Raw genomic sequence first — 12,601 nt, 5'->3', positions numbered from 1 at the left:
TCTCACAGCTCTGAGATCAGGACCTAAGCTGAAACCAGGAGGCAGAGGCTTTACGATCTCTCTGTGTTGTTGCTGTATTTCATTCATTGACCTTATTGTATAGTAGGCCAGGGTATGGAATATCACATTTTAATTAACTGTTCTATTGTTGATGGACATTTCAGTTATTTTCAGTTGGGTGCATAAGTTTAGGGGCTAGACACCTAAAAGTGAAATTGCTGAATCATAGGATATATATATATCCCAGCTAACCTCGAACCATTTGTCAAAGTGGCTGCGCCACTTCACATTCCCCTCTGTAGCACATGAGGGTTCTTTGCCTCGCATCCTCCTCTACCCTGGGCACACTCAGATATTTTGACTTATGCCCATCTGGTGAGTAAGGAGTCACAGATACCCACTATGGTTTTAATTTGCCCTCTTCTGATTATTAATGAATTAAGCAAATTCAATCAAAAACACATATTTATCCGCCATTTGGATTTCTTTTGTAATATTCCTGTCCAAGTCATTTACCCGTTCTTTCACTGAATTTTCTTTCTTGATTGGTAGGAGTCCTTTGCCTACCCTAGCCGTATTTGTCGCAAGTATCTCCTCCCATTCAGTGGCCTGCCTTTCCTTGTTTTCCAAAGATGGGAAGTCAGGGTGGCCCTACAGCAGCCTTGCCCAGAGTTCCCCGTCCTCGAACTGTCATCACAACCAGTCCCACCTGCTCCGCGGGGCAGGAAACGCCTCCGCGCTGGCCCCGCCCCCTGAGCGGAGCCCCGGGCACGCTCTGTTGGCCACGGTCTCCAAGGCAGCACCTGCCACGCGGGCGGGCGGGGCGGGGCGGGGCGGCAGGAGGGAGGTCGGGCGGTGGCGGCTCGGGACGATGCGGGCTGCAGGGGTCGTGGTCGCCGAGGAGCACTGGGCAGGTGACAGGCGGTTGCCTCCTGAACGAGGGTGCGCGCGCCGGGGGAGGGAAATGGGAAGGACTGGGACTGGGGGTGGGGACAGGAGGAAACTGGATCGGGACCAGGAGAACCCCAACGAGCCCGCGCCGGACAGCGTTTGGGGCCCGGGCAGGAAGGGGGGTACCGTGGCAAGGCAGGGACGAGGGCCCAGGAACTGGCACCTGGAGAGGCTTTAGTGCCCAGACTCCCAGAGCAGCCCTGTCCTCTGCTGATAAAGACCCGCCCAGGGCACCAGACACCCTCCCCGCCCCCGCCCCCCCCCCCCCGGGACCTGTCACCTCCTTGACCTTAAAATGCCTTTGCTGCCGGGTCTTGTCCATCAGAAAAGAGGCAAAGAGAGAAAACAAACCGATCGTCCCTTATGGGCAGCTTCCGGGCTGTTCCACAACAAGGCAACTTTTTCTCTTTCATCTTGGCCAGAGCGAGCAGGGTGCCTTTTCACCAACAGAAGGATATTCGTTCTTCCCAGTACTGGAGGAGGAGACCCAAGGTCTTGAAGGGAACCCTAGGGAACTGCCGCGTCTTAGTCCCTGGATACCATTGGCAATATCCCAGTCTGCCCTGTTTACTTTTGTAACGAGATTGTCAGCCTCTCTCGGTCCGAAATTTCAGTGAAAAACAATTGTGCCACTAGGGAGCCACAGTCATGACATTTAAAATGCCTACTTGCTAATTTATTCGAGATACCAGCTTTTCCTTCTTTAATCTCATGCCTTTATAAGATCAGGTCTCCACCAAAGCCCCCGCTTTGCTGGTGTTTGGCTTTCTATTCTCTACACTATTCCAGATTTCATTAATTACACCAAAATAATCTTCTATGGACTTTTTTTTATTCATTAACTCTAGGAAACCTTAGTCTATCTCACTTAAGAAGAACAATTGAGGGGACTGAATGATTTCATGAGCAATTCCAAATTGAGACAGAATGATTATTTTAAGCTTTTTCTTTAACAATCCTACGTACAGTGACTTAAACTCACCCAGTAACACTCTTACAGATGTTTATACAAACTGTTTCTGTCAAAATGTTAGTTAGTAGTTGGTGGATTTGCTGCTTTCTAAAAACGCCATAAAAAGCAAGAGTTAATCTACTTGTCAATATTAAAATAAGATAGGGCACACTATGTATTTTTAAAATGAAATGATATAGCAGTCTGTATGGTTAAACAATAATATATTATTTATATTTATAGTACCAGCTTGGGGAATTTTGAATTAAAAAGAAAACCACTTCATACACATTTAAATCTGAATGCTACCTTCCGCCTGTTTTGTTTGTTAAGGTACTTTCCTCTGAGGTGTTGATGGTATTAGCAATGAGGTCAACATTATTAGCAGTGCAAGGAATAGGAATAAGTTTGTGTTATTTAATTAAAGCTAGCATTTGCCAAAAGAACAAGAGCAAGCCCTGGAATCTCTGATGGTAAAAGTTTCTGTTGTCTGACCTACAGAAAAAAAAAATGGCATAAAGGCAGTGAGATAGAAGACTGAGCAAAATAGAAATGCTAGGGAGAGATGAAAGGAAGCACCATCCAAAATCATCATCTCTTTTCAAACTGATACGAACTTAGAGCACCCTTTCCATAAACCATCTCATGGGTCTTTATGGCAGCCCTCTGAGACAAAAAAGGCTCACTTGGAATCACACCCTTAAGCGAGTTAGAAGGGACCCTAGCTGTTACTCAGGCCAATCTCCCACCCACCCAATATTCTCGAGGACAGCATCCCTTTCAGGTAGGTAGACATCCAGCCTCTGCTATGAATCACTTAGTGGCAGAATGCACAAAGCCTCCAAATTTTGCATGAAACAGTTTTAATCATTGTTCTTTTTTTTTGTATACTAAGCTGAGATTGATCTCCACGTAATGTCCACCTAAATTACTCATTCTTACCTAGTGGCAACCGGGGGCCAAAATGCCTTCTAAATGATGAAACCAGCCAATATAGATCTAGGTACAAAACAGCTTCCCTCTTTACAGTTCCAACTATGGAAACCATGCTCTTCCCTGCTCTCTCCTTTACTTTTCAAACGGTAGACCCTGAACCTGTTTTACTCTATTCATGAATACTCCTGAACATGGCATATTTATATTGGTGCCCTGGGTATCTGAAATAAAGCCATCAAAGTACCGTCCATAATTAACCATTTAGCTTTGTCCAGGCCTGTCTGTAATAGGCCCTTGGAAGGTAGAAAAAGGAATCCAGCCATTTGATTTCCTCAATAAAGCTGTATTTGATTACTCAGGCTGTTTATGAACTCTACATCAGATGTGTTTCTGTACAGAGAACACAATAGTTTTTCCAGTAGACCTTCCCCATACAAAAGGGTACATACAAAAGGCTGCAGATAATGTAACAGGGTTCTGCTCACCTAAATGTTTGATTAATATTGAAATTAAAGAGAATTCTGTAGTCACAAAGTGACATGAATACAATTTTCTTTTTTAGGTAATGCTTTTGTGAGCCACAACTTTAAATACTCAAGCCAACTGCTCCTAGCATCAAGAATATTTGTATTCATATTCATATTTGTATGTTTTCAAGATGAGTCATAGTAAATTAATTCCCAAGCTCTCAATTCAATCTCCTGTTCATCATACCAACTTAAAGGTCCGGTCCACAGAGCCACCCTTCAAGAAGGACTTACACCTGATTTCAAAAGACTCCTTGGAATCTGATTCAGGAAGCTTCATTCAAGAGAGTAAGTCCCAGTTTGAAGACCAAATCTGGGGGGACAACAGTATGGAGCCAGACAGCTTGGAGGAGGAAAGCCTTCAACAGGAAAGCCTGAGTGAGACCGAAGAGGAAGCAAGCAGAAAAGTAGCTCGGAAGGATGGCAGAGAAAACCTCCATACCCAGAACAATGGCATGGACAACAGGTAAGGAATTGGCTTGTGTACAATAACAGTGGGTTCTGAAATGTAAGTTATCACTGGTAGATCACAAGCAACAGTAAGGACCGGCTATGGTAATGAACACCTCATAGTGTGTGTGAGACAGCTCCCAAGCAACCAAGGACAGCTTGAAGCCAGGCTTTTTGCCACGTCCTTTATTTAAATAAAAAACATGCAAAAGACAAGGATAGGTATTAATAAGGGTGTATGCACTCCTCCTGTTATTTCCTGTCCATATTCCGAGTGTCTCCACTGCTGTGACCTGACCTTGGAGAGATTCCAGAAAGCCTGCTATAAAAAAGTGCCATGACTTAGAATCAGGTGGTGTTGCTTTGGTCCAGGAACTGCTGTTTAGTGTATAATTTGAAATAAGTCACTTAACTCTTTTGTGGCTCACTTTTCTCACCTGTCAAACTGATCTGGCCTGTTCATCTCCCAGGACTGCTATCAGTGTCAGTAAATACATTCTGGGAGTACAATCCTACCTGAGCTTATGAAGGTCTACCTCCTACAGCTTAACATAATCATAGAAGGATTTAATTTCTAATAATCAGTATGTATGGGGTGTTAACATTATGCTATGAGCTACCAAATAATAGAAGATAAATTAGTGCATTACTCAATTTTAATGAAAAAATTATATGACACAGTATGGAAGAAGTTAAAAGGTACTCATTAGAAAGAGGTTTTCATGGGGTGACAAAGTGTGTAGTCCGAAGCAGACCCTCAGGGTTCAAGTTCTGCCACTTACTAGCTGTGTGAGTTGGCCAAGTCCATTTAATCTCTCTGTGCCTCGGTTCCCTCATCATTAAAATGGGATAATAGTTACTTCACAGAGTTTTGAGGCAAAAATAAATGAATATATACACAATGTATGTAGAACAGTGACTAGCTTTTTATAAGTTACAGATGTGTTCGGTTGTTTTTCTTCTAATGGGTAAAATATATTGAGGAAAGTTTCTTAGAAGGCCTAGAACTTGGGCAGGCAGGGTTTTGGAGAGAAGGTAAAAATTTGGAAACAAGAACCAAATTAGAGTGAACATGTGACACATTCAAGCCCCACTTGAGGATTTGTTCTGAGCGTAGGGAAAGAGGACTGCGTAAGGGGCCTGATTATAGGGGCCATCGCGCGTGCAACCAGCCCACACCCCAGATAGGGCGTTGAACACAGAACGCGATAGCCCATCCCAGCAAGGCAGTCATAGCAAGGGCACCTGCAGGAGCTAGAATTAGAACCCAGCCCTGAGTCTCTTTCTTGCTTTCTGTTTTCCCTCCTTATTTCTTCCACTGCAAATACTATTGGGCAGAATCACGCTCATTTGCTTCTTAGGGATCTCAAAGTACAGTGCAGGTGGTAGGCGCCATGAGCAAGGTGCAGCCCCAGTGCTGGGGGAGGAAGACGGGCTCAGGGAAAGCGTCAGCCAGCCAGTCACCCCTGCCTGGACTGGCTACACCAGGGGGAGAGAATACAGGTTCTTGGGGAGACCTGTGAGAGGAAAGCCTTGTTTGAAGAAGATTATCCTGCAAGCTGGTGCATTCTGAATTAGAGGGTAAACTCACGACGGCAAAGAAACTACCAGATGGTAATCATAATTACAACAATGACAACAGTATCTCTTTTTAAAGGCCCAACCATAATTTCATTTAATTCTTCATTGTCATCCTGCCAGAAAAATGCTGCCCTTCCCATTTTACAGATAAGGAAAATGAGGCGAACAGAGATCAAATAACTTGTTGAACATCATAGTGCTGTGGGAGGACGTTTGTGGTTTTGTTGTTGATGTTGGTGTAAATGATGACAAAATTCTAACCTAAAGAAAAGTACAGAGAAAAACACCACATAACCCTTATTGCCGTATTTGTTTCAGATATATATTTTTTAATTAATTTATTTTAGAGCGCACACATGAGTGGGAGGGGCAGAGGGAGAGGGAGAGAAACTCAAACCGACTCTGCACGGATCGCAGAGCCCGATGTGGGGCTCGATCCCAGGACCCTGAGATCATGACCTGAGCCTAAACCAAGAGCCGGACGCTTAACCGACTGCACCACCCGGGCACCACTCAGATGTATTAGGCATAAAATATTACAGACAAAACTTCCTGTTCCCCTTCTCAAACCCATTCCCCCACCCCCATCTGCCTCCTCGGAGATAACCAATATGTACGCTTATGTGGGTGCACATCCTTCTTAGCAATCTTGTTCATTCACTGCATAGGTAATTTATAGTTGGGGAGGGAAGAGAATGAGTGTAAGAATTGACAGGGCTTGTTGACAGATTAGATATGGTGGCTGAAGGAAGAAGAGAAGCCAAAGGTTACTTTAAGGTGTTCATAACAATAGCTAGCATTTATAGCATTTATCATGAGCTCATCTCTGTGCTAAACACTTTACATGTATTATCTCGTTTAATCTGTATGGCAGCCCTGTTAGGAGACACTATAGTGATCCCCATTTTAAAGGCTCTACATGAGTCTTAAAGGGGTTATATTTATACCCATTTATTACTGCGACTGAGTGGTGGAGCAGAGAACTCAGGCAGTCTGACTCTATGCCCTAAGCCGTGTTTTTATCATAGCTCTGATGTAAGAGAGTCAGAGTCTCCTAGGTAATAAACGGTAGTAGTTTTATTGCTTTTTTTTTTTTTCTTTTTCCAGAAATGAGGGCAGAGGAAAGATGTTTTGCAGTAGATAGGCATTCTGGCCTGTGGAGAACAAAGCAAAAGATCCATTAAGGGACCTCATTTCCCCAAAGTTGAGTTTTTCCTCTTTGAGTTCAGTGCTCAGGGAGCAGACTTTACCCCTTGCTCTTTACCCAAGGACAATGTAAATGCCACTCAATATATTTCAAAATAAAGAAAAGTACTTACAGAAATCAAAATTATGGTTAGGGCCTTCATCTTCTGATTCAGAGATCCGTAAATATTGCTGTTTTCCTTAGACTGACTTGCCTTACAAATCTTTAATGACAAGACTATCATCCTCAGGGTTAGAATGGCTTTTAGCCCTAGTGATTATTTGGCGGTGTAGTGCTTGAGACATTGAATGTTGGGAGGACCAGTTCTCCACTACAAAGGAAAACAGAACCGAAGCCTTTAGCCAAATAATGCCTCAAAAATATTATTCAGGGTAGTTTAGTTATTGGCCTCTTTCACTTAAGTCTTGGAAACCTTTCCTATGTGCATTGTTGCTTGGCTCTGAGTAGTTTACTAGCAGCCGTGAAACAGACAAATCGATCTCAGACTCTCAATGTGAAATTCAAGTAGGCTTTCATTTTTACAAGGTAGATGGCATTCTGGGAATTGTAGTTCAAAAAAATTAGTCAAAGCCTTGCCTTAAAACCATGAAAAACCTTTCTTCTTGCTGTTATAAGCAACAATTTTAAAAGCTGCCTGGCAAATCACTTGAGCCCTACTCTTCTGTTTTGATGTTACCAGAACCTCCTCAAAGCAATTACTCTCCTATATCTCACCAAAGTCAAGCCATAGTTCAATGTATATGGATTAGAGAAAACCTTTTACTTAATGGAAATTGGAGCAGCATTGACTACGGTGAATGAATCAAGAGTGGAGAGAGGATCTCCACGTGATAATCCTTAAACCCCACTCCACAGCTAGCCTTAGGATACTCAGTGCTGGCAAAAAAAGAGATCAATGTAATTCCTCGAGCATTAGAAATAAACTCTTCAGTCCTGGGGCCTCTGAAACCTTATATGTTTAAAAAAAAAAAAATCAGAGGGCAGCGGTACAGTACCTAGTATATGTGTTTAATAAGAATACTTAAATGTAATCAGCTCCCATTTGTGGAACTATTTGCTTTACATATACTATCTTATTTATCCTTACAAGAGCCTCTTATGCATTATTACCCCCATTTTGCAGATAAGGAAACAAGGCTCTGACAGTTGTGAAGGTTTATGCAGTTACTTAGCGGCAGAGCCAGAAACTGAACTGAATGAATGGTCCCCTAACCAAAACCTGAGCCTCTAATTAGAAGTTATCTAGATAGGTGATCAGGGCTGATCTGATAAAGGGTTCAATTTTACGATCTAGCAAAAATTAAAGCTGTAACAATTTCGATATGGACTAAACTGAGGCCAGAGGAAATATACAAGGAAAAGTATATGTTTTAGGTAAAGTAATAAAAGTTTTTAAAGGATAGTCTGCCTTGGGAATAAACCAACATTAATCGTGTTTTCTTTGGGCAGCAGGGTCATAGTCGTCTATATTCCCCAGCACCGCTCCTCGGAAAGAGATGTGTTCATTCATTAAGTTCTGTAGATGTCTTTCACATCATCTGGGAACAACAGCCTTCACCAAAGATCCCATATTCTAATAAACCACCTTGTGCAAAAAATTCCTGGGCAGGAGTCAAGGCGCAATGAGGCATTCTTAAATTGTTATGCTTAGAATTGTCTAAAAATAAGAAAGGGACTCGATAATAATAATCCGCATTTGTATTGTGTTGTGGTGGTCTAAGATATTCCTCTCAAATGCTTTTATATATATATTATTTCTGATTAATAGTACAAGAATCAGGTGAAGTTTCAAATAGCAGTACTGGAGAACCGAAACAGTGAGTGGGTAAAGAGAAACCGAGTAAAGACCAAAACAGCATTCTGATTTCCCCGCACAATTCCCAGACTGTTTTGTGGAATACACTGGGAATATGAAGCTGAGGGCGGACTTTTCTCGCACGGGGGTCGTAGATTGTTTGTTTTGTTGTTGGTGGTGGTTTGCACTGGTTAGGAGAGTAAAGATGACACCTGAGGGCATGTTTAACATTCTAGTATTACTAAGAACCCTGTGAGAGTTTCCAGGAGCCCACTTTCATCCCTGTTGGTGTCTAGAAACATTCATCCATGTTGATTTTTACGGACTTTACTAGATAGATTTTCAGTTTAAGGCCCTGGGTTGGCCAACCCCTTCACATACATTACACTACCCCCTTACTCTAGGGGTTTCACACAGTATTTTGGGGATGGCTGCTAGCGTTTTAGTTATTTCTGATCACATGGGAATGGTTATATCAGAGAAGTGACTTTCTGTTGCAGGCGTTAGTCATTTCTGTTGTCTGTGCATCCATTTGCTCTCACACTCTGCGTCGTTAAACCCTGGTGCAATCCTCAGGGCAGGCACGGCGCCATCACAACAGATGAGCAGTCAGAGATGGAAGTCAAGTGTGTGCGTGGGCATAGATTGTGTCTATTAAAGGCAGAGTCCCTGCCAGAAATGCTAAAGCCGCAGTGCCCTGGGGTGTAATGCCCTCAGAGACAACCGCTAGTTCCTTTCTAGCTTATTTCAAAATCGGGATGCTTATGGTGTTAAATTAGTAAATAAAGAGTGAGATCAAAAACCTCCCAAAGCATCATTTAAAGTTACATCACCTACAATCCTGTAAGGTTATCAAGACGGTTAAGAGGATTGTAAGCAAGCTATTAAAGGAATAGTTTAATCCATGACCTTAACTGTAGTCATTATTTCTACTCCCTGGCAAGTGTGAAAATAGAGAAAGCTTTAATTATTACACATTTTTAATATACTGAATGTAAAATGAATGCTTTTTCCAATTCTTATATACCATTGCTGAATTTTGCATGATGGATGTAATCCAATTAATAAAACTATAGGTTCTCAGAGCTGCAGGGCTCCTAAAGTACAGCCTATTCTCCTTATTGTCCAAAGGAGGAATCCAAGGCCTAGGGTGGTGAAGAGATTCATGCAAGTACACACAGCCAGTCAGTGGCAAAATCTGGACTGGGACCCACGTTTCAAGGCCCGTCCTTCCACTGCCTCTCTCATGACATCACAGCTACCTTGCAATTACAATGCTGTCAATATCAGGCATTTAGAAGACAGGAAATTCTTTGGGGTGCCTAGGTGGCTCAGTCAGTTAGACATTTGACTCTTGATTTTCGCTCAGGTCATGGTCTCAGGGTCCTGAGATTGAACCCTGCATAGATTCTGCATTCAGCGGGGAGTCTCCTTGAGATTTTTTTTTCCCCCTCTCCCCCTCCCCTGCCCACCCTGGCTCACTCGTTCTCTCTCTCTCTCTCTCTCTCTCTCTCTCTCTCTCTCTCTCTCGATAAATCTTTTACAAATAATAAAATAAAACAAATAAAAGGCAGGAAATTCTATCTAAAGAAATGTAAATGCCTACAAATTTTATAAATCCAAGGCTTCTTAGCCACCGTTTCTGGAGAATGAAAAGAACATCCAAGATATCCATGGAAAATTCCTAGCGTGAGCATTGTAAATGCTCACTGAATGCGAGGAATTGTGTTTCTAAATACTGGGTCATACATCATTTCCCCTGTGAAGGTGCAGGCTTTGTTTCACATAAGATAAGAGAAGTGAGGTATGAGAATTTTACATCACAATTATGACCACATGCTCTTAGATCATTTGTTTTCATTCAACTCACAGACTGTCCTTGAATCAAGGCTGGTACTTATAAGAACGTGGGGCAAATATCCGGTTATTTTGCAGCCATAAATCTGTTGTCAAAGACAAAGAAGGGACTCTTTGGAATTATCCAAATTATATAACTGGGGTAAATAAAGTTCACTAGGTAACAATCCAGTTCCTTCTCTTGAGTGCGCTTCTAGAGACAGTCTTTGGCCTTCAGTTCATTAAAGCAACTTTTTTCTATTAAAATGTTTACTTTCTTTTTTTAAAGCAGGATGCCTACAATAAATGAAATTCCCTGCATCGTAAACAACCTACTTGAAGTGCATCAGCGTATTAATGGGACCATTTTATTTCATGCTTGCAAAAGAGATTTTTTTAATCCTTTGGATTTATTTCATTTGATTTACTTAAAAGCCACTGATAAAAAGATTAAGATGAGCCTAGAACTCAGAAATCCTTGGAAATAATTGTCAGTTTTATAGTTCCTTAAAGAAGCATTAAAAACTTCACACTTAAACAAAAATTGAATTTGCTGTTCATATGCATAAAAGATTTAATGGCATATAAATTGGGAATAATTGTTCTGTTTAAAAGGATTAAATTAAACCTAAATCAATAATAACATGTGCAGTTTCAATTTAACTGCCTACTTAAAATAAAGTGGCAAATAAATAACTGCTAAATGATTAATAGCAGTGCTTTTATTCACCACCTCAACAGGCAAAATGGCCAGTTATTGAATATTTTATTATGAGTGCAAAGGATGTTAATTGTACTAGAAACATGCTCTAATTTTAGTAATTTTTTGATTGAATGCTACACTAACTATGAGGCTCTTCATTAAATGGAGATTTGATTTTATTTTGTTTGAAGTTGAGTACAGTAAGTACTCAAATATGGTCCATTAAAGCCTGCAAATATCATGGCGTGCGCGTATGAGACCATCTCCCCTTCCTCTCTGCATCCAGGTCTTACCTAGGCATCTGAAGAGGAGACCCGGCATCTGTTGTCTGAACAGCAACAAAAGAGTTGTGTACGCATTGTCTGTGTAACCTTTCTATCAAATGGGGAGGAAGAGAAGTGCATGTTTTGTGTGCAGATGATTACTGAGGAAGGAGCACTTCACACTCATTTTGTTCCAGTTTGTTGACCTGGACCACGAAACCTAATTGAGCTTCTTAGCACACAAGCTCAGTACAATGGGGTTCTTCAGTATCATGTTCTATTTCAACCATTAGATTCGTTTCTGTGAAGTATTACAGCTTCCCCGTGCTCATGATTTTGCAAAACATAACCTGGCATTTGTTTCGACATATAGTTTCCATCTAGAAAGGGGACGGAGAGGATGCTTGGAGACCGTCATTACAGGTATAAATGGCACAGTGTAATTAAAGCTCTTAGAAGAGCCACATTTTCAGATTCAAATCTCCTCTGTATACATTATTAGTTTCTCTTCATAGGATTGGTTCAGAAACACTTTTCTCAGCCAAAGCAATTCTTTTTTTTTTTTTTTTCTGATTTGTTCCCCAACCTTTTGTATTGCTTAGGTTCCATTTAAAACACGTCTTTCTGCAATGTATGATATACTTCTAGGGGCATTTAAGAACGGTAATTGGTTGAGGTCAGAAATTACAGTTCTTTCTGAAGATCTAAAGTCATTTAATTCTCCCAGTTTTATCTTCCTCATCAGCACTCAGCAGGTTCTTAAAATATTTCATCATGTGGCTGAAATTTCTTAGTCCCATTTCCTAAACTACTGTCCAAACAGATTGTCCACAGGTGCCTAAGTTATGGTAACAAAAATTGGATTTTTGAAGATAAGGGCTAGTTCCTTCAGGCCACGAAGGTGCCCCTTAGTGCATCACAACACAGCTTTGTGACCTGGAAATAACTTGAGCCCCAGGGAGAGAAGAATCCCTTGAGATCCACCAGCAGGAAGCACAATACACGACAATGTTGTGTCATGGTGACTGACTGTAACACAGGGCAAGTCAAAAATGGTGACGGAGCTCACAGGCAGAGGCAGTCATAACTAGCCCTCACTGGATCCTTACTCTGTGTCAAGGACAAAATTCATTGTAAGCATTCATATCTATTAACTCACTTAATCCTCTCCACAGCACTGTGAGATGGGTACTGTTATCCCCATTTCACTGATGAGCAAGCTGAGGCACAGAGAAGTTAAATGATTTGCGCAGGCCCACACAGTAACTGGTGGCAGCAGGAATCGAGTACAGGCAGTCTGATCCTAGGCCCCCTGTCCTCAGGCACTCTGCTGTACCATTTCTCAGAACCAAAAGACGCCGTGTCGTTATTCAGGCAAGAAGAACACCACGGAGATGACA

At 41.8% G+C, this 12,601-nt stretch overlaps 1 protein-coding gene across 3 annotated transcripts in view; it reads left to right on the top strand.

The window, feature by feature from the left end:
* The first annotated feature begins 3,497 nt into the window (after nt 1–3,497).
* Nucleotides 3,498–12,601, top strand: part of JHY (junctional cadherin complex regulator) — a 52,196-nt gene continuing 43,092 nt past the window's right edge. For all 3 annotated transcript variants that reach the window (XM_028125980.2, XM_028125981.2, XM_028125979.2), the window contains exon 1: nt 3,498–3,832. In XM_028125980.2, the coding sequence (XP_027981781.2) occupies nt 3,498–3,832 (335 nt within the window). The remainder of the gene's footprint in view (nt 3,833–12,601) is intronic.

This window comes from Eumetopias jubatus, unplaced genomic scaffold (genome assembly GCF_037043125.1).
Source record: "Eumetopias jubatus isolate StellerSeaLion01/CBP00866 unplaced genomic scaffold, mEumJub1_p1.0 scaffold_13, whole genome shotgun sequence".
Taxonomy (NCBI): Eukaryota; Metazoa; Chordata; class Mammalia; order Carnivora; family Otariidae; genus Eumetopias; species Eumetopias jubatus.
Note: the sequence above shows the minus strand (reverse complement) of the source record. Positions and strands in the feature narration are given on the sequence as shown.